A 25,701-nucleotide genomic window follows, 5' to 3' on the forward strand; every position below is an offset into this window, starting at 1 on the left:
AGAATCTTATCTTGAATGGCCTACAGTGACCAATCATCTGATTTTGTGCAAAGTCAAAGAACCTGTTTGTTTGCCATTGAGATTAGATCTGTTTGAGCAAAAAATAAAATTCAGAACTAGTAATGATCAGCTGTATTTTAAGTACCACTTTGCAAATCTAATCGTATCATATCTTATAGTCTCTGATCTAATCTTGAGTCCCATCTCTGTGCCATACAGCGGACCCTTATCAGATTTGCTTTATGATGGACCGACAGTGTCGTAAAACTCTACTCTGACTGTGCCAGAGTGCCTGAAGATGTCGACACGAGGCTCCATCACACACAGCACATTTCTGTCTTCTTGTACAGACAGACTGCATTTTCCCTGTTGTTCGTGTGATACGCAGTTGACAAATATGTAATGCTCTATCACATGCTGCCCCACGCAGCAGTCCATGGGACCAGGTTTTCCCAGAAATCAGCAGGTTTTAGAGTTCCATATGACATAATTGAAATACAGTAGCCGGTTATGGTGTATGAACATGTTTCTTGATTGACAGAATGGTCTTGCAGACAGAACAGCACTGGACAGGTCTATATATGAACAACAGTGGTCAGTTCATCCTGCCATTTGTCTACAAGTTTTTACAAAAAAATGCTCTCTCCCTCTTTTCCCCAATTTGAAACACCCGGTCTTACTCACCAGTCTCATTCATTGCTGCAACCTTCACTATTTATTTGGAGAGGGCACGCAGACAGGTGCTCAATTCCAAAATAAGCAATGTCATACCGTCGATTCTGTTATCACCACGCAGTCCACGAGCAGAGCTGGCACAGACATGATTTGAAGGATGACAATCCATGTGCAGCTTCAGGGAGCAGACACTGATCACCCAAAGTGACCTGCAGGGGTCGCTGCTGAGTGATGAGACGTGGTCACCCAAACCTACTGAATCCCCCCTTCCCTGAGTGATGCTATGACCAATTATGCATTGCCCTGTGGAGCTGCTGGCCACGATCACAGGCCCTGCATAATCAATAACAGACCATGGGATCCATCCGTGCACAGTGCCTTAACGGGGTGAGACACTCAGCTGACCACAGTAAGAGATGTTAATGCTTTTGTTACACAGACAAATAAGTATAATCAAATATCTGATCTAATCTAATCTAAAATATGAACCATACTAACCTGGTCTCTGGTGTGTAAAAGGTCTCTGGAGAGCAATATTGTCACTTCCAGTCATTGCGTGATATAACATTGCCATCCCCTTTTTTCCTGTAATCTACTGCACTTGTTCTCTCACTGATGTAAAAGAAGGGTAATAAACTTGCCTAATGCCAGTTCCGTTCAGCGTGTCCTTCATTTTTTAAAGGGGAGTACGAAGTATGGCCATACGAAGATTTTAATGTTGGCATGGCATAGGAATGTTTTTTTGGGGGGATTTTATATTGTTTATTGTGTAGCATTTGTCATGACCCTTATTATGAGGGTTATGAACCCTTATTATGTGTCCTCTTCCATGGACTTTGATATAGCGGTTATTCAATGACAGTTTATGTGACTCTGCGCGACGCGCACATACACACACACACAAACGCACACACACACACACTTGCACGCACACACACACAAGTACACACATGCATACGCACACACCCATACTTGCACGCATGCACACACACACAAACACACACATGTACACATACGCGTACTCACACACACACACATTACACTAGAAGGCAGTAATGACAAACAAATGCTTGTGAGAAGAACTGGCCCCTCCCCCTTTCCCACCTCCCACATATAACTGACTCTTTGAATACAAGTCGTTCTTTGAGCAGTTAACAGCTGGATAGTTGGGCAGAGTGAGAGAAAGATCACCCAGGCAGAGGGTCAAAGGGAACAAAAAGACCAACAGATACACTGACAAAAAAAGCAAGTTTCAGACAAGTGTACAAACTCCGCTCATAATGGACATTGCTGCACGAGTCACGCTTCCTGCACTCTTGGTGGCATTGCTGGGACCCCTCCTGGCACTTTCAGGTATCCTCGTACCTTTGCCATGCTCTCCACCTTCACCTGTGTTTCCATGACACCTGAGGTCATTGCTTGGGTTTCTCACAGGACGGATGAGTTCAAGACTACAAATCAGGACTTAATATAAAATGTCATTGAAGTTAATGTGAAGGGGTGGTAGAACAGCATTGCGTGAATATTGCACCTGTACAGTAAACTGGCGTACATTTTACAGGCACACTTAAATTCCAGACGGGTTGCTTTTTTATTATTGTGGAGCCGCTGGCTGTGATGGTCAGTAATAGTTCTTGTTTGATAAAAGTCTTGTAAAAATGTATTGAATTTGGCCTCAGAGAATACATCTGATCTTTTTATTTCTCTCTATCATACTATACTGTGATGCATTTCGGTCAGTGAACCAGAAAACCTTATCTTTAGTAGTGTAGAAACAATTTACCGTGAGCTAGAATGCATTGATTTTTTTTAGGGTCAATGAATTCAGTGTGCTTGTGTTGGAATGCGTCCATGGCTTGGTGCCTGAGACTGACTACCTGCCAGGGAATGAGAAAACCTCCCGTTTGTTGTGTAGATGTTTGCATCTTTGGTCTGAGTCAAAGATGCGAACCGGCCAGTACAACGTGTGTTGCGTGTGTGTCTGCATGAGTGTCTATGCGTATATGCACATGTTTGAGTGTGTGTCTGTGTGTGTGTTTTTGCATGTGTATGTGTGTCAGGGCGTGCTTGTTTGTGTGATCATTTGTGGATATGTGTGTGTGTGTGTGCGTGTGTGCGTGTGTGCGTGTGTGCGTGCATGCGTGTGTGTGTGTGTGTGTGTGTGTGCGTGTGTGCATGCGTGTGTGTGTGTGTGTGTGTGTGCGTGTGTGCGTGTGTGCGTGTGTGCGTGTGTGCGTGCATGCGTGCGTGTGTGTGTGTGTGTGTGTGTGTGTGAGTGTAAAGCCTGAGTGATGAGTCTTTCACCTCCTGCTGCTCTGCTCCTCTGTATATCCCCAGTCTCCATGTCCCAGGCAGAGGACTCTGTTGCTGACATCCTGCCCAGTCACAGTCCGGCACGGGACTCAGAGGAGGTGAGACCGGTGCCTAAGAGCGTCCGCGGTTATAGTGCGTCTGTTTCAGGCATCTTCTGTCAGACAGACAAACAGACGGAGAGTAAATACAGTGATGTCCTGCAAAGGCTCTGGTGTCCGATTTAGTGGCATGCCCTGTTCAGTCCTGAAACAAGAAGATGAAATACTCAAGTGTGACGCTTCAGCGACAGTGAAAGGGAGCACACAGAAAGACTAGCTATGCTGGGTTGGAAATGTTTAGCGTGCTTTATAGTTGTAAAAAGTATATTGATATTTTGTGCACGTGTATGATTGTTTATGACGACTAGTGATCGGAGGTGCGTGCGTCTCTCCCGCTAACAGGCTGGGCGTTTGCTGCCGTTGCTCTGTGCCCAAACCTCTCCTTCCCTCTCCCCCCCTTCCTCTGGTAAGTGTGCTCTCATAATAGCCTGAAAATTCCAGCCGGTTACTCATTAGTATCGACCTTCCTGCTACAATTGGTCGACAGTGTTGTTCTGATTTCTTTAATTGAGCATGGCTTTCATTTGTCATTTACATTTAAGGTGTTTAGCAGATGTTCATATCCAGAGCGTCATTCACAGCTCGCATTGTTCACATGCAGTCCATTTATACAGCTGGATATTTTACTGAAGCAGTTTCCGGTTAAGTAATTCGCTCAAGGGAACAACGGCAGTGCCCCCACCTGGGATTTGAACCTGCAATCTCAGAGTTCCCAAGCCGTTCCGCCACATGGCTTTCTTGCCTCTCTCGACTCCTTGCCTTTTCTGAAATTTTGTCTGTTTCTTTATTCACAGGGTGTAAAAATGTGAGGGTGTACCAGTCTGTGTACCCTGCTGAAAATTTCATTTTAGACCAGATGGGATTCTAAGCTGGTTTAAGATGGTTTAAGCTGTGTTTCTGACACTTCTACCTGATCATAGTTGGTCTGCGGCTGGTCAAAGCTGGTCTATAGCTGGACAAAGCTGGTACAGTAAGCTGGTGCTCAACTGGTCGACTCGCTGACTATATCGACTGGTCAGCGGGTGAACTGCTGGTTGACCAGCTAAAAGTGTCAAAAAACACAGCTTGACCAGTATAGGCTGGTTTAAGGTGGAATTTTCAGCAGGGTAGGTTACCCTCCCATTTCTTCTTTCTCACCATCACTGTACCCCTCTATTCCAGCTCATGCACTGCGGCCCTCAGACATTGCTTTGGTATCTGCCATTGGCCTGCCCCACCCACACAGGTACTGTTGGTCGGTGCTTATTTACATTACATTACAGATACAGGTACATTTAACAGATGCTCCAATCCAGAGCGATGCACACAACGTGTGCTGTGTTGTAGTACTACTGAAGCAGTTTAGGTTATGTATCTTGCTCAAGGGTGTAATAGCAGTGACCTACCTGGGAATCGAACCTATGATGTTCAGGTTACAAGCTTAGTGCCTTACACTGCTGTACTGCACTGGAGCTTCTAAATTAGCCATACTGTGAAGAAAGTGTAATTGGCCACTTGTATGATATAAACTGATGGTGGAAGATTAAGGATACTAGAGCTCAGAAGAGGTTGTGAAAAGGGACTCTTACGTTTGCTCTTTCTGATCTTTCTTAGCCTTTTTATAACTTTCTTTTTTCCTTTGTGTAGGAGTGAGTCATTTAAGGTGCTGAGTAGATTATTTGGTAAGTCTCTCCATATTTTTTTCCATTTATTTTTTTGATTGAATAGATATCCCTCTTACTTTATCAGCCTTTATTTAAACCTCATCTACAGTCAAATCTAAGAAATCCGTTCCTGAAATTTCTGAAATGGCAGCAAGGTGTTAATGTTCAAGGTGTGTTGTATTTCTCATGGCACATAAAAGCAGAATGCAGTCTTTTCACATTCATAATTAACTTTGGGAGCTTGAAGAGTGAGCCTGTCCTTCAAATAATTAGCTTGCATCCCTCATTGTAATTAACAGCCACAACACTGAAAAGCTGCAAAAACAAAACTGAGCATTCCTTCAATGAATTACTAAGGGTGTCAGGCTTAGAAATGGTACTTCCCTGGTCTATTCAGTATTTTTAAAATGCTCTGCTTAGCTAACTGGGAGTTCTAGAGATGCTAAAAGAACAATGACTTGCCCACTGAAAGTTTAAATTTAGTAGCTGGTTGGGTAGGCACTCGCCTCAAACATAGCTAGTTGGAAGAGGTAAGTACAGTTAGCTACAAAGTTAACATGAATTAGTTAGGCAGGTTTTCATAATGGCAGAAGTCAAGTTTTTTGTTAGCCAACACAAGTGCATCATTTTCACAGTTCTGTCAACTAAAAATTTGAATAATTTTACACTGAAATAAATTGTTACGCCTATTGTACTGAGATTGCAAACACTGAAGCTAATGGTTGTAGGAACATGAGTTGATTGCTAGCTACTTTGTCTTTGTTGAGAAAGGAGAATAAAGAACAGTTTTCTTTCTTTTTTTCACTGTCAGTAAATCATTGATTAAGCAAGAGGGAAGAAATTGATTCTTTTGTCTGCATGCAGTGTGATAAGTTATCAGTTTACTGCAAGTACTTTCAGACACTGTCTTTTCATCTAATCTTATGGTACGGTGCCTATTGTAAACAGGGATTTAGCTAATGCAGCTCTTAACCAGGAAATTTCAAAGGTCTTAGTTCATTCAAAGGTGAAATGAAGACTTGAACTTGAGAAAAGGCCAAAGGAACTTTAAGCTAGTAAAAAAGAAACTAACCTGACTGGCGTTGAAATGGTGGAGTAATTCTTTATACCAATCAATAATATTAAGCCACTGGCAATATCCAACAACCTCAGGGCATTCTGTATGGCATTTGAGATGAAGAGACAATAACACATCTTCCACTGAGAAACAGAAGAAGAAGAAGTAGAAGAAGGGGGAGGAGAAGAAGAAGCAGTGCAATGCAAGCAAATTGAACAAGTCAAAGGCGCCTGATATTTAATTCTTCTGAGAGTCAACTTTTCCTGCTCTTCAGTGTGCCACATTAACATATACACCACACCTCATTTGATCAATATATGGCAGAGTAGTTCAATAACCAAAGAGGACACGCTAATTCCCCCCACTACTATTTGCAGTTCTTGTGTATGATGTTGCATGGCCACACAGGTGATACTGACAATGAACTTTTAGATAAATTGCTCCGACCAGCTTTGTGAAATGATATCTGTCACTAGACAGGATGAGACGTCCATAAATATAACAGGGCAGTCCATTAGCTGCTACCATTCACCTGCTTCTCCATTGTGTGGGTTACACAACTGTATATATATATATATATAGTATATATACACTCACCGGCCACTTCATTAGGTACTTGGTAGTACCGGGTGTGGTCTTCTGCTGCTGTAGCCCATCTGCTTCAAGGTTCGACGTGTTGTGCGTTCAGAGATGCTCTTCTGCATACCTCGGTTGTAACGAGTGGTTATTTGAGTTACTGTTGCCTTTCTATCAGCTTGAACCAGACTGGCCATTCTCCTCTGACCTCTGCCATCAACAAGGCATTTTCGCCCAGAGAACTGCCTCTCACTGGATATTTTCGTTAACGAGCAGTTGAACAGTTGTACCTACTGAAGTGGCCGGTGAATTGAGTGTGTGTGTATATATATATATATATATATATATATATATATAGTACAGGTATAAGAGTTTTATAATCTAGTCTTGATTCTTGATTCTAGGCTATTGATTGCCTTTGGAGCCTGTTATTTGACAACCAGAGCTGTGCCAGTGAAAGTCAAGAAAGCCATTATGAGAATGAAAATTGTGAAGAAAAAAAAACAGTCAGAGACATAGGTCAAACCTTAGGTTAACCAAAATCAACAGTTTGGAACATTATTAAGAAGAAAGACAGCACTGAGTAGCACTGTTGCCTCACAGCAAGAAGGTCCTCGGTTTGAATCTATGTTCTCCCCGTCTTCTTCCCGTGGTCTCATGTCCTAGGCCTTACTGCATGTCCTCCTCATGTCTGCGTGGGTTTCCTCCCACAGTTCAAAGGCATTCATTTTATTTTAACTGGAGCCTCTAAATTGCTACTAAAGGTATGAGCGTGTGAGTGAATGGTGTGTGTAGTGACCTGTCCAGGGTGTAATCCCGCCTGGGCTAGGCTCCAGCACTGGTGTTGAAAGGTTAAGGGGAACGATGTGAATGTGAACAAATATTTAAATGCAAACCGTTTCTTTCAGAGATTCTGTCAATGTTCAACCCTACTCTTACCAACCTGCTGCCTGACCAGACAAGCATGCAGTCCTCACAGTACAGGTAACGTGTGCACACGCACAAACACACGTCTGTATGTCTTGTGTGTGTGTACGTGTGCTTGTGCGTGTGCGTGTGTGTGTGTGTGCGTGCATTCCTCTCGTGTCTTATTGCGTCTCTGTGCAAGAGCCTGTCTCCACATCTCTACATTTCTTGGTCAAAATGGGTTTTGCCCTGGTGACTGTGTCGCGGGGGTCCTGACCTGCGTTTTGTGCCTGTGTTGCAGGAGCTTGCCCCAGCAGGCTGAGGGTCTGCTGCACAGTCTGCAGGTAGAGCTCCATCTCAGCACACTGTGCATAGCCCTTCCCATTCTCACAAGCTGTACGACACATGCCCACACAGCGCAGTGTGAATCAGTGACAACACACACACACACACCACGTAGCGCAGAGTGCTGTTTTTAACTGTGCCTGTCCCGCAGGACGCAGGCTACACCGAAGACTGGAAGCTGCTGCTGTTGTTCGTCCCTGTGGATGAGCTCTGTCTCTGTGCTGAGCAGGTTAGCATAGCTACCCGGTGCTACGTGCACACGGGACTGCTGTGTTCCTCAGTTATCATTCTCCCTCTCTCTGAATTTCACTTTAATTCAATCTTTAATTCAATGGCATTACAGTAAAGCATGCTTGGATGATATATGTGTATTTTTAATGGCAGGCTTCTAATGATCTCCTTCTTTCTCCCCCCCCCCCCCCCTCTCTCTCTCTCTCCCTCTCTCTCTCTGTGCATATGCGTTTATGTTTTCAGGCTAGCACTGCATTGACAGACACTGTACGGCAGGTTGAAGAGACGCTGGGTAAACTTCAAAGCCAGGTGTGTGTGTGTCGTCGGGGAGGGGGGGGGGGGTCTTAGTGTGGCTGAAATATCTGCCCCATAACACATAACTACCCTGTCAACTGCATCACAAAAAAGTTAACATACCTGTATACAGGTGTCGCATAAAACATGCCTGTGACATTTCTGATGCCAGTTCAAACACTTTATCGCAATGACAAGTCACTGAGCTGATTATAAAGGTCTGAGCTTTATGTCTGTATGTCTGTCTGCGCAGTTGAAGCACACCTTGATCAGTGCTGTGGTGTGGGCGGGGCCATCTGATGATGTCATGGATGCTCAACGTGCCCAGTGAGTTAAATTCCGTATCACACATCTCAGACTGCAACGCATAAACATTTTTGAAGTATTTAACGTTAACAGTAGAGCCTTTGCTTGAGGCATGAATTCTCTGACCATGATCATTTCACGGCTGTCTACATGCAGAATGTGCACCTGTGAGCAGTCTTATAGCACAGCAGAACTCAGGTTGAAAAGGATCGTTCTCACACAAGCCTTGCAGGTACAGTGTGATGTTCATTTTATCGATAACAATGAATGAATGTTGTGTAATATTTTGGTATTGCATTGGTATTTATCTTCCTGTGACTGTGTGGGCACATCTGTGTGCGTGTGTTTGTTTGATCACAATTTGCATATGTTGGCATGCTGTTTTTCAGGAGTCTCTAGAGCGCCACCTACAGGCGAAGCAGTGGTACAGTGAGAGAGAAGACTTCGCTGTTGTGCTGCAGGCCTCTCCCATAGTTGTGGACATGGCGGTGAGTGTGGGAAACCTGAAGCAATGTGTCAGTCTGTCTCCACTGGGGCTGAGTGATGTCGGGTGTTTCCTGATACAATAATACATACCCAAACACATATGGGGATGTGAATTTTGAAGATGTTTTAAAACTAAATCAGATATCACTGAAGAAAACGTCAGAAATATTTTTGTGAGGAATAAAAGTAAAAGAAAAGTAGAAGAAAATATGTAATGTCAGCCGAGAACAACATAAAATATACAAAAGCATCTGAAGTCCAATGAGCTCCCACAGAATACATTTCAAAAAGAGAAAACAGTCATGAATGCTTAGTTTTTGTTTTTTCACTTAAACGTGTACACAAAATGTAGAGCTCTGCCAAAATATACACCCTGTTCCTGGAAAAATACTGAGGCTGTTCTTGTTCCAAATGGCCTTTTAATTAATTGGGTTTCATTTTACTATAATCAATTAGTTGATTAGTGAGAAGAAATTAAGAAGTATGTGTTCTCTACAGAAATCAATGGCACCCCCCTCTGATCAAGAAGGAGAAAATTTAGAGCATGTGGCTCTGGACCTGTGGAGAAATCTGGTGAGACTTACACAAGCTTTCAGTCAATGCCTTCATGTTGTCCCCTACAAACGGATGCTAAAGTGTGCCAAAGATAAGGTTGTGTGGTGTGTGGACTCAGCTGTCCAATTACATGACTTCTCTTCCAGCTGCAGCCAATGAAATTGCAGTCTGACGTGAAGGACAGTGACATAATGAGTAGACCTTGCCCCAGTGAGGTGAGCATGACATTTTTTTTCTCTTTCAAAAAAATCCTATTTTGTGTTTTTGTTGTTTTAGTGTCTTTGCGTTTTGGTGGCCAAGTCAATATCTTTTTGGGTATTAATGAAGTGCATATCAGCCCATCTCTCATCTCAACAGCAGAGCCCCAACATGCTTCACTGCAATTCATTTGATTAACTTTGAAAAGTGAAGCTGTCCCTGCTTCTACGGCCCACAGACCTTGTACCTGCAAACCTGAACCTCTCTCTCTCTTTCTCTCTCTCTCTCTCTTTCTTCAGGACCAGCCCTTCCTGCAGACACAGAGGAACTCCCCCTCCGAACCCTTGGCCCCCCAGGACAGGAGCGTGGCCCCCTCTCCCTTCCTGGACCCCGTAAGTCACTCCACGGAGGCCTTCCTCTCTTCCCGCGTAGTGCCCCATGGGCTGTATTATATATGACGTGTCTCCTATGTTGGGTTCTGCTTGGCCATGTGTCTTTGTGTTTAGTTATCTTGTGTTATGTCCATATGCACTGTTAATTCCGTGTAAACTACTATGTGTGTGTGTATGTGTGCGTGTGTGTGCGTGTGTGTGTGTGTGTGCATGTGCATGTGTGTGTGTGTGTGTGTGTCTCTGTGTGTATGTGTGTGTGTGTGTCTGTGTACAGATCATGGGCACTGAGCTCCCTTGTGAAGACCTAAGTCCCTCCAACTCCCCTCCCACCTCAGGTACGATCCACAGAAGGTCACTTTCCCTCCTCTTAAGGGAGGGACAGACATTTTTGCACCACTGAAATAGCCTTGTGCTAATTCCAGCTAATTCCACAAGGCATGCCCCTAAATAAAGCAAAATTTTGGCCTGACAGATTTGTCTATGCTATTATTTATTAACATTTTGTTATCATTCAATTTGTTATCACTGCTACTGTTCTATTGACTGACTGTTCATGAGTTACTGCTACTGAAATGTTTCAGTGATAGGAGAGTACAGCTTCAGAGACCCCATCTTATCCCATCCCACTAATATTAACTAATCTCAGCTTAGAAAGCAATGTTTTTTATTGATGTTAGTGACTGACCCTCATTCCACTTGAACTCTGTCCTTCTGCAGTTCATGCTTTGCGGCCTGGAGATATCAAAGTGGTAGCTGCTGTAGGAGATTCCTTAACGGTGAGCCTGTCCATCTGTCTGTCCGTCTGTCTCTGTTTTGTCCGTGTTCCCCACTGGCCTTCGTGTTCCAGAGACACTTTTCTGGGCTGTGTACCCATTCATGAATTTTCTCACACTGACCACACTGTCCACATCTTGCGTTTGTGTCTGTCTCAACACAGGCAGGCAATGGTGTGGGCAGCACCAACAACGACATACTGGACGTCCTTCGCGAGTACCGAGGACTGTCATGGAGGTGGGTCCCTCTGGGGAGGTCCCCCCCCCCCCCCCCCGCCCGCCCAACCCCCGCAGCGCCCCCACCCTGTCTGTCGGACGTTTGTCCAGTGGCCGGTGTGCTTAACTAACCCCACTGTGTGTGAGTGTGAATGAGAAACTGAAGCCTGGCTTTGTCCGTCTTCTGTTGCAGTATCGGCGGGGAGGCGAACCTCAGCAGCGTCACCACCCTTCCCAGTAAGACACCATTCCGTTCGTTTCACTGTGCTGGTCTTTATCACGCTGGTGTGACCGTGGTCTTTGCTGGATTCGTCTGGCTCATGTGTCTCAGTGCATGGATATCCTGCGCTGTTTGTACACGTTTGTGTGTATGTATGCATGCATATTGTGTGCATGTGTATGTGTGCATGTGTGTGTGTATGTGTGCTTGGGTGTGTGCGTATGTGTGCGTGTGTGTGTGTGTGTGTGTGTGTGTGTGTGTGTGTGCTTGTGTATGTGTGTATGTGTGTGTGCATGTGTGCTTGCATGTGTTGGTGTGTCTGCTTGTGTGTGTGTGCGTATGTGTGTGTGTGTGTGTGTGTGCATGTGTATGTGTACTCTTTAACTGCCACACCCTATTGTAACAGTGTTCATGCTAGCTGATTGTACCTGGAGCACACAGTTCAGTGGAGGCCTGATTTGTACTGGCGTGTCTGTTGTGTGCATGCAGACATCCTGCGGCAGTTTAACCCCTCGCTGGCCGGGTTCTCTGAGGGAATAGGGGACGAGAACACCCCCCAATCCTTCTTCAACCAGGCTGTTCCAGGGGCCAAAAGCGAGTGAGTCTACCTGTCTGTCTGTCTGTCTGTCTGCCTGTCTATCCATCTGTCTGTCTGTCTCTCTGTCTATCCATCTGCCTGTCTTTGTCTCTCTCTCTCGCGTCATATTTTTATATTGATGTGTATATGTGTGTTTGTCTGACAACTTATCTATTGTGTTTGTACACGCATGTGTTTCTCCAAAAAAAAAAATTTGTTAATTAATTTCCGGTGAAAGCAATTTTTTTGTTTGTTCCAGAGCCATGCCTACCCAAGTGCGCCGCCTTGTGGACATGATGAAGAATGATTCGGTAGGACAGATGCAGCCACACGTAAAAAAACACACACAGGCACACATACACACACCCACACACATGCACACACACACACACACACACACACACGCCTAAGCAAGCACAAAGCACATACATCCCTTAACAAAAGCTTTCATTGTGTAATAATGTTCCAGCATAGGCATTGCGCCACCTGACTCTGTCTTCCTCACAGCGCATCAACTTCCAGAACGACTGGAAGGTGATCACCATGTTCATCGGAGGAAATGACCTGTGCGACTACTGCACAGACACCGTGAGTGCCAGTATTTACCCAGAATCCTCTGCTGTCGTTGGATGATGGGAAATGGGGTTTTCAGGGACCCGGTTTCAAATTGTTTAACGCCCCTGTGTTTATGGTGCATTTCCTATATTTACCATTTTATAAAAGGTCAGCAACCTGTAAATAGTGAACCAAGCTTTAGTGTCTGTTCACTATAGAATGGTGCTTGACACAAGACAAAAAACACATGTAGGTGTCCTTACAGGCGGGCAACGATCAGACAGTAAACATCTTCAGATTCTTGCAATTCTTAAGCGTGGAGAGGAGGGATGTGCTTCTTCAGACAGCCTGTTTTCTCAAACTGATTGTTCTTCTTGCAGGTTTATTTCTCCCCAGATAACATATTATCTCGCATTCGGGAAGCTCTGGATATCCTCCACAGAGAGGTAAAGGAGTAGTCTCCCTGTGCCTCTCTCTCTCTGAACTGTTTTCCCCGCTTTCTTATAGCTGTACTTATCCCTGTTAGTGCTGTACTTGCCTATCTCTGTCTCTCTCTCTCTCTGTCCTGTACCTCTCTACCTTTTTCCTTCTCAGTTCTGTACCTGCACTTCTCTTTTTCTGTCTCTCCCTCTGTGCTGTATCTGTCTCTCTGCCTCTGTGTTTGTCTGTCCGTCAATCAGTCTCTATCTCTCAGTTTTGTATCCGTCTCTCCACCTCTGTTTTTGTCTGTGTCTCTCTGTCTCTTGCTCTCAGTGCTGTATCTCTCTCTCTCTCTCTCTCTCTCTCTCAGTGCTGTATCTCTCTCTCTCTCTCTCTCTCTCTCTCTCTCAGTGCTGTATCTCTCTCTCTCTCTCTCAGTGCTGTATCTCTCTCTCTCCTAGATGCCCCGTGCTCTGGTGAACCTTGTGGAGCTCATGTACATGGTTCCCCTCAGAAAGCTGCACGAGGACAGCACCCTGAAGTGCCCTTCCTGGCTTGTAAGGTAGGTGTCTCTCTGCAGAAGTGCACAATAGGCATGGTGAGGACCGTTGAAGCAGACCTGAGTATGTGAGTTAGGGTGGGATGCAGTTAGGGTTGCCAGATGACCGTTTCCAACCAGAATGTCCGGTTTTCAAATTATTCACATAATGTCCGGTTTGTGATCTCAACTGGACAACATAATGTGCTGTATTTCTCTCTCTCTCTCTCTCTCTTTCTCAGTGCTGCATCTCTCTCTCTCTCTCTCAGTGCTGTTTCTCTCTCTCTCCTAGATGCCCCGTCTGTGTAACGAATTGACAGAATTTACCTTTATTTTGTAGTGTTGGTTTCATCTCAACCAACCCCAGTCCTTCATCCATACTGATAGACCCCTCCCCCCCAGTTTCCCACCTCGCCCATGATTAAGTTGTGCATGTTGTCCAGTTTTGGCTACTTTTAAATCTGGCAACCCTCAGAGCAGTATCAGAGGAGAAGTAAGATGGTAGTCATGACATTAAAGAATAAAGATGCAGAGCTGCGACATGCACAGTTAACAGCCATAAAAGAGGATGGGGATGAGTTTAATAAAACAGCACATGCGTTGTTTAAATGTTTTACGTCTCTTCCTCATAGAGCTCTGTGCCGTTGTGTGGTAGCAGAAGGGACCTTTGAACTTCAGAACCTGATTGACCAGAACAGAGCCTATCAGGTAAAATTTGTTTAAATTTGTTACCCAAATTAATTCAGCCAAATGTATAATGTTATAAATGGCTCTGACAGGACATTTGGTAGACAGAAGGCATGTTCGAAGTTGTTAGAGGGTTAGATTATGTTACTAGCATTTTGCAGACACTCTTATCTAGAACGACTTACACAGCTTTCACATCTGTACACAGTGTTCATTTATGCAGATGTATATAGCTACATAGTGAAGCAATTCAGGTTGGGTACCTTACCTTGCTCCGGGGTATAACAGCAGTGTCATACCTGGGAATCGAACCTGCAACCTTTAGGTTACAAACCCAGTATGCTGCATTGCCGTAGGTCAGCTTTGTGGTACAAGCCCCGGTGGCCTTCACTAAAGTCACCGTCTCTCTTTCGCAGCGTAGGATGCAGGAGCTCATCGATTCAGGACGATACGACACGCACTCTAACTTCACGGTGGTGCTGCAGCCCTTCTTCAGAGAAGTAGTGCTCCCCCTGCTGGAGGTGAGGGGCACTGTTCCTCTCCCATCTTTTTTGGCTGGACCGCAACAGCGGGGCCAGCCCTGCAAATGCGAATGTCTATGAGTGACTGAGTGAGTGATGAAGCTACACCATTGGTCGGCCGAGTTATGAAGTCACACCATTGGTCGGCCGGATCACGTGTGTTAGGTCCAGCCATATACTAGGTTTTAACCTGGTCTTGTTTTCTCTCTAATCTCTCCCACCCTCCCATCTGTCCAGCTGCAAGAGCACAGGACACTCTTGAAAAGGATGTGTTAATATCCAGCACACTTTTTGTGTTACTGTTTTCAACATATTTTGTATCAAAGTTACTACTTTTGTGTTACAAATACATAATTTATGTGTTACAAAGGGAGACGTTTTATCAGACTGTGTTGAAAGTAACACAAAATGTGTTGTTAAAACACGCATACTACCCAATAAACTGGTTTTCATTTTGCCATTTTGCATTTTGCTCTTTTAGGATGGTCGACCTGATCGCTCCTACTTCGCCCTGGACTGCTTCCACCTCAGCCAGAAGTCCCACACCCTAATGGCCCGTGCCCTGTGGAACAACATGGTGATGATCACACACACACACACACACACACACACACAAGCACAAGCATGCACAATCGCATGCACACACGCACACACGCACACACGCACAGACACACAGACACACGCACACACACACACACAAGCACAAACACACACATGCACACTCGTATGCGCACACACACACACATACACACACACACGCACACACGCACACACACACACACGCACACACGCACAGACACACAGACACACGCACGCACACACACACACACCCACACACACAGACACACACACACACACAAGCACAAACACACACATGCACACTCGCATGCGCACACACATAGACACATACACACATACACACACACACACAGGCACAGACACACACATGCACGCTTGCATGGACATGCATGCACACACACAGAGACATATGCACACATGCACACATGCACACACACACACACACACATGCGCACATGCACACACACAAACACACAGGCACACACACACACAGACACACACACACGCACACAAACACACAGGCATGCACACACAGACACACTGTCGCACACACACATGCACGCACACACAGCTCAGAGCCTTGGAACTCTAACAGTGCACTTCTCAGTGAATTTCAGAGTCGCAGAATTACAGAGAATAGAAGATGAATTGGCATAGGAAATGAGAGAGAAGTCCCCTGGAGTGATTGCATTATAACCCAATGAGATATTAACTGTATTTGAACCGTATGGTGCCTTAAACCATGCTAGCCCCTGATGATACACTTTAATATTATATAAGATTAATATTGTATTGCTCTTTGGAGGGTGCTAAAAACCTTACAGTGAAAACAGAGAAAAACGTCCTTCCCTTGGCTCATTAGTGGCAAAAAATAAATAAATAATTCCCTGAGCTTTTTGTTGATTTTTGAACTAAACTATGCTTCAGATGAATTGTCGTGGACACTAAACAGCTGCAAATCTTCACACTACATCAGTTACTGACACCGGGAAATGGAGGAAGGTCACCGCAAACTGTCACAGCCTTCCTCAAAACGCTGCCATCGCACAGAGGTGTTCGAGCTGACTGTGAGAGCTGTGTGTGTTTCTCTTTCCTCTGCCCCCCCCCCCCCCAGCTGGAGCCCGTGGGTAATAAAACTCACACTCAGGACTTCACCGCCGGCCTCTCGCTGAAATGTCCCTCCAAGGTAATCTCCCCTGGGGGGTGCTGTGGTTTGGGAGGTGCGGGGAGCATAGATAAACAAGAGAACGAAATGTAGCTCTGCTTCTTCCTGTGGGCCTTTTACGTACATACATCTGGGGCAGGTCATCTAAAGGCTAATGTTTTACGGAGCTCAATGTCCACGCAATATTTCTGATGAAGCTCACTGTACATTAAGCAGCCAATGTCACAGTGGAATATTATAAATATAGTCAGTGTTAAATTAGCTCTAACAGAGTTGTTTAGTGGGGATCATTATGTACTCTATTTGAGTCAGAAGTACTCAAAGTTGAGTTTACAATGAACACTTTGTTGTGTGGGGCATGGTTACGGTCTCTGTGGGATCGTTTAGCAGAAATGTCCTCCTTTTAAAGTGGTCTGTCACTTCCTCTTAGGCCCAACCCTTCATGCGGACCTATGAGAACAGCAATTACACTTACCAGGGCCCCGCCCCCACCCCTCCACCAGTCACAGTAGGTCAAAGCGCATCATCCACTAATCTGCAATATGAGCAATCATGATCTCACATAGGGAGCAAATTGGATTTACAGGTTCATGGTGCGATTCTGAAATATGCACTGTGTATGGTATTGAAAACAAACTGGACTGAACCTGTGTTGTAATTCTGAAAGGTGTATATCGTTTTGGAAGTAAACTGGATTTACCTGTTAGTACTCTTAAAGATACATATTGTGTCTACCTTCTGATAAAATAATAAAGAAAGAGGTTGGATGTGGAGCTTTAATCACAGGTTACGTGTAGTAATATTTACCATATAGCTTCATTTGTGTTTAATAAGGCAGTCACATGACAGAGTGGGTGAGAATTTTTATGTTTTTAATCCACAACCAGTTTGTGTATCAATTAAGGACTGAAAAATAATTCCTAATTGCATCAAAGGGTTTGTTAATTCAATCAAAATAAACATTTTTGCTTATAGAGCAAAGTTTTGGAAAAGAAATGGTATGTACTTTTAGCAGGTTGTGTGTATCTGTAACAAGTCTGTCTCTTTGTCTGTTAGAACTGGGGAAGTGACTTCTCCTGCACAGACTTGGCACCTTCCAATCCTGCACCAACCTCAGGTAAGGGGGGAGGGGGGGTAGAGTAGAGTTTGTAATGCGTTCATCACAATGCCCTTGTATGAAAAGATTATTCTGATGCCTCTTTCTGATCATTCTTTCTGTCCTGATCTCAGTTCACAGACTACGGCCAGCGGATATCAAAGTGGTGGCTACCTTAGGGGATTCTATATCTGTGAGTGTGTTTCTGTACACAGGCCTACATATTTCTGTCTGTATCAATGTCTGTCTGTCTGTCTGTCTGTGTGTGTGTCAGTTTGATTGGCTGTCTTTGTCTGTCACCCAGACAGGTTTTGGAGCAAAATCAAAGAACATCTTGCAGCTGAAAACTGAATACAGAGGAGTGTCCTGGAGGTGAGAAACTGACGTGTTTTATTGTTCTTATTGTAGGAATCATTTTAAACCTAGCAGTTAATGTGCATGTATATACACGCACACACACACGCACACAAACACGCACACAAACACACACACACACACATATTTTCCAACAGATGCATTGGAACCAACCACCCCTGACTGGATTCTGCCATTTTATGTGTGTATCTGTGCATTTGTTTTGGCAGCATCGGTGGTGATAAGACCTTGAAGGAAGTTACAACATTGCCCAGTAAGTGTCCCAAGAAACATAACAGCTTTACAGCATGCCACCACTAGATGGCACTGTTGCCACGAGACAAAATTGGTTTCACGCCCTTCCAAAAACGGGTTTGGTCTTGATAAACCCTATAGCTTACTGAAAACCTGAATCGTTGGGGAAGACTTTTCTCTGAGACACAAGTAATTATAAACCTCAAGTAGTCCAAGGAACCAGCACACATCTGCATTAAGTCCCTTTTTTTCCAGGTGTAATATCCCTGCTCAGATTCCACCTGCAGTGCCCCTCTCTTCTGCTTTTGTCTTTCAGACATCCTAAGGAAGTTTAACCCCTCGCTCCACGGCTTCTCTCTGGGTGTGGGGACCAGCAAGACAGGCTTTAATATGGCAGTGTCAGGATCTAAGGCCGAGTGAGTCAATCTGAACGTGGTATCTCCCTCCCTCCCTCTCTCTCTGTCTCTCTGTCTCCCTCTCTCTCTGTCCTCCCATTTTCTCTATTTTCACTAATAGGGTGTGACTTTTCTCAAATGATAGAAAAGAATACAAAGCTACTATACAGAGCAGAACAGACGTGTTTTGCTGTTGACATTCAAATCTCTCTCTCTCTCTCCTTTGTCTGTCTGTCCTCCCATTTTCACCCTTTTTCTCTTCCACCTTTTCTCCCTCGCTTCTGTCTTGGCAACTGTCCATCTTTATATCAGACCATGCTAGCCGTCAATCATTTTGATTTTCCTTTGCGTAATCCTCACATTGATTCTTTCTCTCTTTCACCCTCACCTCCCTCTCTCTTTCAGCGATATCCCCGATCAGGCAAGAAAGCTGATTGAGGCTTTGAAGACAAGCAAGGTAAGCCCCAGCCCTGGTTGCTGAATCATTCCAGGGTTAATCCGACTGCATTAACCCTTTGAGGTGTAAAATCACAAACATGTGATTAGAATCTTCTTAACTGAACATTCTAATTCTGACGTTGCAATCACGTCTGGTGATTTTAAAGCAACGTAGTTCTGAAACACTGACTTTGAATTCCAAAAAACCTACTCTTCTAAGGTTCAAGATAGTCTGTGATATATCCGCATGCTGGTGCCAAAATGGAAATAAATGAAACCATTAAATGGAACTGATTTGTTCTGCACACCAAGGTGTAGGCTTATGAGTCTGGCTTAACCCTGTTTAACTTGCACAGGGAAATCCTGAGATTTTGGGATCCTGGGAATTGCATTCAGCTATCATTAATGTAGCCACCGTGCATTTGAGTATGCATTTAATTATGCATTGAATTTTTTTCCTGACAACCTTATCTGACTTACAGTGTTTACAAAAAAAAGACTCTTTCTTTCTCTTTGCGTAGTCTCCCATATTTTTTCACAACAAACAGATAATAAAATAATAGCTCGTTGGAATGAAAGGTAAGAGTAACTTTTTCTCTGACCTTATGATAGGATGTGGATTTTGCAAACGACTGGAAGCTGGTGACTCTGTTTATCGGGGGCAACGACCTGTGTCAGTACTGCATGGATAGGGTGAGTCTTCCCTGTGGTGAGGGATACTTAGCGCCACCTACAGGCTCGGAGGAATAAGCTCCCTCCTGCTGAAACGCAAAGGCCTGTGGCCCTAGCCGGGCTCATCCAGAAGCACAGCTGAAGAGCCGGGAGATTCTCAAATTCTCATGGATATCTATGGTGACACTGCCAGATGGCCGAAGGACAGGCATGTCATCTGAGGATAGCTCAGGCAGTACAGATGACCCTGGCTTCTGCTCTGCTGCTGTAACAAAGCCAGAGGCAAGAGCAAGTGTGCAAGAGTACAGTTCACTGACCATGACTATTGTACTAAAATTATGAACATTTAAAGAGTGCAAATGGTCCTGGCAGAGGAACTTGCCAAGCACATACAAATGCAAGTGCAAAATAACAAATAATAATAATAATAATAATAATAATAATAATAATAATAGTATAAGAACAACCATCATCATCATCACAAATGTATTTATCGCCCACTTATAGAACAGATGTATATACATATACATAAATCCATCCATCCAGAAAGAAAATTCATACATGCTAATTAGTTACTAATTGTTATTCTATGCCCTAGATTTAAGATAATTTAATGAATTTACCAGTGTGGATTTTAAAATGCTATATTCAGAATATGACTTTCGTGATCATCAGATTATTATCATTTCAGCCATTTTGAGGGGAAAAACTAGAGATCGGAATGAGCTCTGGCTGAGAGGGGCTGGACAAGACTATGCCCTCCACCGAAGATCTGCAGTCCTTTCCGGATCAGATCTCATCCTCATTAAATTCTCTGCACATATCTTCATTAATAGCCATGTGACTCATTTATTTTTATGGGGCAGTTTGCCATTGCAGACGGGCTGTGGTTAATTGCGTCCGTCCTTCATTAGTGCCCATTCGACACAGTGCATTGGTTTTTATCGTTTTAGGCCAGCGCTGACCTTAATGGACGATTTGACTGTGGCCTTCAGTTACACATATGGATGTGATGTGATGTGTTTGGGTTCTCCTGGGTGGCCATGGGAAACAGTTTTGAGAAACCCCGTCTTTCGTCTTTTTAAGTGGATTTGGTCTCAGATTGTTGTACTCGAAAGCTGAATATCAGAACGAGGTTATATTTTTATTGCATGGTGTCAATCATAATGATGGGTGACTTTATCTGTGAATGTGGCAGCCGTTGTCTTGGTTGCTACCTGTCAGCTCTGTGTGGCTATTTCAATTATGACAGTGTTTCCCTTGGTTTTGATACAGGTCACGCTATCACCTCAGAACTACAGTTACCACCTGAGGGAGAGCCTGGACCTGCTGTATCAGGTGAGCCAGCTTCTTGGGTAACTGAGCATGCTCACCTGGGGAACCTGGGAATTGGAGTTCAGTGTTATCTACTGTAATGATATTAACGTTCCACTGGATAGTATTGCAATGCTGCAATGCACAGTCAACAGTACAGTCAAATCAGGGAACACTCTGATGCCAGTGACAAAACATCTCTACAGGATCATGTCAGCACAGCAAGTTTTCTTGGTTTCTTCTAGCAGTATCAGTGTCCTCAGTGTTAGGGGTGTTAAGTCGATGTCTTCATTGTCGAGTCTCAGTGCAGTGTTGGAATCTGTCTCTCGCCGTGTCTTTGCTCAGGTTCCACGGGTGCTGGTCAACGTGGTGGAGATCCTGCAGATCACTGGCCTGAGGAGGATCAACTCTGACACGCTGGGCTGCTCACTGGTGCAAAAGTCAGTCCCAGTGTGTGAGCGTGTCTGAGTCACTGTCTGTCCATTTCACTACCACAATTGGTTATTTCACTGTTCTGCCTGTTCTACTGTCTGTTAGCCTCACTGCTTGTGTGTTTTACGGTCTGTTGGTTTTACTGTCTGTCATCCTCTCTACCTGCATGTGGGTTTTGTTGTCTGCCTGTCTGTCTGTCTCTCTGTCTGTGATTATCACTGCCTGAGTGTCTGTCTCAAGAGCTTTTTGTCTAGCTGTCTGCCTGTATCACTACCTGTCTGTCTCACACTGCCAGAAAAAGGGGTACGGTAGGGGTCCGTTTTTTGTTCTCTGAGGTACAATGTTCCCTCATGTTCCTTTGAATACTAAGCTTAAATGGTTAAGGGTGCAATGGGTGTTCCTTTGAGGTTATACCCCAGTACCTATAGGTACTAAAAATAATACTATTTTTTTGACATTGCATTACATCAGTTGGGGTATCACTGGCCGTCTGCCTCTCAGCCTGACCTGTCCGTGCCACTGTGTCAGTGTTCCTGTCGTTGGAACGTCCGGTCTTCTGTTCTGTGCGTGTCCCTCTGTCAGCATGTCCTCTTTGTCCTCACAAGTCTGTTGTCTCGCTGTCCCCGTTCTTGAAAATAAGCATGCTCCACGGCCTCAGAACGCTCACCTGTCCATCTGTCTGTCTGTCTGTCCGTCTGTCTGTCCGTCCGTCTGTCCGTCCGTCCGTCCGTCCGTCCGTCCGTCTGTCTGACTGTCTGTCTGTCCGTGTGTCTGTCCATCTGTCTGACTGTCTGTCTGTCCGTGTGTCTGACTGTCTGTCTGTCTGTCTGTCTCAGGAACGTGTGTCCGTGCTTCCTCGTTCCCGCGGAGGACTCCCTGGAGCTGAGCGAGATGAACAGGATCAATCGGCTCTACCAGGCGAGTGAAGCGCGGGGCTGAGGGCCAATCAGGATGCAGCAAACAGAAGTGTCTTAATTATTAACGCTTTGAAGAGAAGGACTTTTAAGACTTTTTTTTCCTCAAAATTTTAAGTATGTGTTATAGGACTGCATTGCCTCCAGCCGCTAGTAGTGATTGTTACGTCAGCATAAAAATATTCTGTTATGAACATTCTAATCACATTTTTGTGATCACATTAATGGGTTGATTACATTATTTTTCAATATAAATTAGGATAATTTGCACCTGCACTGGAAAAAAAATTCAGTCTCCCTGCACCACTAATGCAAATCGTCTCTCCTTTGAGAGGAAGTAATAATATCAGAATCACAAACATCGGCCATGTCAGAAGGGCTCTTCCCACTAACACATTCCGCCATTTCCTGTCTACCCAGGAAGAATCACAGCGCCTGGTCTCCGGGGGGCGCTATGACGGGCGTGAGGACTTCGCCGTGGTAACCCAGCCGTACTTCCGAAACACGGTCGTCCCCCTGAATTCGGTCAGTGTCCAGCTGAGTGACTGCTGCCACCTCAACATGTTAGGCATTAACTATTATGTCAGTGGTTCCCAACCCTGTTCCTGGAGATCTGCTGTCTTGTACTAGGTTTTTCATCTCCACCCTAATTTGGCGCACCTGATTATACTATTTAGCAGCTCAACGAGATCTCTAGCTGTTGAATGAGCTGTGCTTTGCTAGGGTTCGAGTGAAAACCTACAGGACAGTGGATCTCCCTGAACGAGGTTAGGAACCGCTGTCCTAAGAGAACTACAACAAAGTTGAATTTTTCGTATTCACGTATTTCATACATGTCCATGAACAATTGTACTGTGGCACACATTAAATGGCTTTTTTTTTGTCCCCTTCCCCATGCCCAGGATCAAAAGCCAGATGTGAGTTTCTTCTCTGTGGACTGTTTCCACTTCAGCGAGAGAGGCCACGCAGAGATGGCCATCGCGCTCTGGAATAACATGGTGGGTACGAGGCGGGGAGGAGACCCAGAGGCCGAAGCCACAGAAAGCCTAGAGCGATTATTTGAGGGGGCTTTACTTTACTGCCTCTGTGAAAAAAAAAACATAATACCAGTGGTTGGGGGGGGGGGGGGGGGGAAGGGAATCGATTTAAAAATCACACACAGCAGACCCCTGCAAAGTGTGCGGAAACAGGTGCAAATAGCTGAGTGTAAAACTAGGGGGGATAGGCTGGTACGTCAGGTGATGGTTGTTTCCATCGTTTCAGCTGGAGCCCGAGGAGAAAAAGCAAGTCTACAATAACTTTACATCTGACCGCAACAAGATCAAGTGTCCCACTCAGGTGAGAAAAACACACCCTGAACTAACACACACTGCACAGGCATCATAAACTGACACACACTGTTTTTAAAGTCAGTGTTCTAGAACTCCATTGCTTTCGATTACCTGTATTGATTGTTACATCAGCATTCGAATGTTCAGTTAAGAACATTCTAATCACATATCACACCTTAAAGAGTTATTGCATTCACTGTTTCAGCCTGGTTCCACCTACTATTAGTTTTGAAAAATTCGTCCTGGGGTAGGTGGAGTACGTGTGTCCAGCTCATTTGCATGAAGTATTCTACATGCAAATGAATTTGTGCAGTGTAGTTGCACCTAGCTCATGAAACACTGATCATGAAACACATCAAACTAAGCATTGCAGATCAAATATAAATCAAGAACCAGCAATTATATGGCGAAACCAATCTAGCCAATCAGGAGCCAGCAGTGTTCCATTGTATGAAGGACAGATTTGTGCACGGCAACAATTCTTGATTGACATGTACATGGCGCTGGAACACAGAGAGCATTTTTCAAACATTAGAGGGCAGCACCAAGGTGTTTTCTACCTGTTTCTTTCTGCAAAATTCTGTTATTTCAAAAATATTGAAATAATGGATTCAAATGTTTTGGATTCAAACGTTTCATTACAAAGTAGGCATACACGCACGTTTCCAGCTAAAAATGTGATCTGGGCAGAGTAAGGCTAGTGTAAGAAAAGGGATCCGAGGTCTGGGAACTGTCATTCTTCTTCCACCTGATGCTTAACGAATCGCTTCTTTCTCCTTCCCCTGTCCAGGACCAGCCTTACATTTTCACCAGGGTGAACAGCTTTCCCAGCATATCCACCACGACCGCACCTCCGACCATAACACACGACCCTAGCTATGTGCCCGCGTGGGCAGCTGCCCTGCTTGCGGTCATAGGGCTGCTGATTGGCTGGGGCGTCACCTGGCTCCTCCTCTCCTGTAGGAAGCGGAGGAAACAGAGGATGAAGGAGAGCGTGACTGAGATGAAAGGACCTGACTTGTAAACTGGCACACAGACGGCAACATCATGTGAATGCATCGATGCACGCTCACGCTTGAAAATATGTGCACGCCAGCATACACTCACCCATATGGTTCCGCGTGCACACACACATACACACACACACACGCACACTATATCTGCTCACCTACCTTAGCTGTGTGCCATTCTGATGTGACCAGTTTTTCTATGTTCTGTGCATACATGAGGGTTGAGAAATTTATTTTTCTTCACACATGCACACTTCATCAGATATATCTGTCCAAACTACTCTGGTAATGGGGTCAGTGGAAATGGTCTTATTCATTACAGATTCCGAGCTTTTGACGATGCTCCATAGGCTTGTAACATGTTGTATATATGGGCTGGTTTTAAAAGAGTTGAACCATATCTGAATATATATGGGGAAATAATTATTTCATAGGAATGAATTGATTGGCATATTCATGACAATTAAAAGGCACATAAATCAAAAAAAAATGCAAGGCGTCGCTATGTAGAATGTTGTGTTAGTCGCTCTGGATAAGACCGTCTGCTAAATGCCTGTAATGTGATGTAATATAATGTAAGGCAGCAATGCATTACACAGTGAAATCTCTCATCAACTCAATGTATTGACTTTTTTCAAATGACAGTGATTTTGAACTAATGTACTGTGTAAATTATATTTATTTTGTATATTTATACGTAATAGTGTCCCTGTTGAAAAGCTTGAAAATTGATTTTGTTTCTGGAATTCTTCTGATACAAATAATGGATTCTTATGATGCTCACTGTATGTTTTTGTGTGAAAAATACAAATTATTATGAGAAATACTAATTTGTTGCTTAATTGTCATACATCGGGACATAAGACAAGAAATAACCCTTATTGAGAGTACACTGAATGTGTGCATCCAAAGTCTACATCATAATCTCTCAGTACACATTCACCCACTCTCACAAAAATGTAGTTTTCACTTACACAAGGGTACTATAGCCACAGTAGCCTTCAGAGGTTAGCTGCAGGTAATTTGTGATATACTGTACACAGAAAGAATGTGTGTGTGTGTGTGTGTGTGTGTGTGCGTGTGTGTGTGTATGTTTGATTATGTCCAAAAAGTAGCAGAAGTCAATAACAATGAACAAGACAACAGCCCAAACTACAGCCATGG

General features: G+C 44.3%; 1 protein-coding gene across 1 annotated transcript; it reads left to right on the top strand.

Moving 5' to 3' along the window:
* The first annotated feature begins 1,816 nt into the window (after nt 1-1,816).
* LOC118222237 (phospholipase B1, membrane-associated-like) lies at nt 1,817-25,367 on the top strand. Its single transcript, XM_035407655.1, has 43 exons — nt 1,817-2,028; nt 3,013-3,086; nt 3,429-3,492; nt 4,248-4,311; nt 4,713-4,747; nt 7,271-7,346; nt 7,570-7,612; nt 7,765-7,842; nt 8,088-8,153; nt 8,392-8,465; nt 8,601-8,676; nt 8,834-8,932; nt 9,429-9,503; nt 9,632-9,700; nt 9,983-10,075; nt 10,350-10,410; nt 10,793-10,851; nt 11,013-11,086; nt 11,258-11,301; nt 11,774-11,882; nt 12,121-12,172; nt 12,369-12,449; nt 12,797-12,862; nt 13,298-13,398; nt 14,007-14,082; nt 14,478-14,582; nt 15,064-15,159; nt 16,276-16,347; nt 16,757-16,834; nt 17,383-17,443; nt 17,557-17,615; nt 17,727-17,794; nt 18,007-18,050; nt 18,348-18,447; nt 18,832-18,883; nt 19,477-19,557; nt 20,812-20,874; nt 21,196-21,290; nt 22,119-22,200; nt 22,617-22,721; nt 23,099-23,194; nt 23,460-23,534; nt 24,318-25,367. Exons 1-43 carry the CDS (start codon nt 1,956-1,958, stop codon nt 24,549-24,551), a joined length of 3,348 nt encoding a protein of 1,115 aa, XP_035263546.1. The 5' UTR covers nt 1,817-1,955; the 3' UTR covers nt 24,552-25,367.
* The last annotated feature ends 334 nt before the right edge of the window (nt 25,368-25,701 follow it).

Source organism: Anguilla anguilla, chromosome 1 (assembly GCF_013347855.1).
Source record: "Anguilla anguilla isolate fAngAng1 chromosome 1, fAngAng1.pri, whole genome shotgun sequence".
Lineage (NCBI taxonomy): Eukaryota > Metazoa > Chordata > Actinopteri > Anguilliformes > Anguillidae > Anguilla > Anguilla anguilla.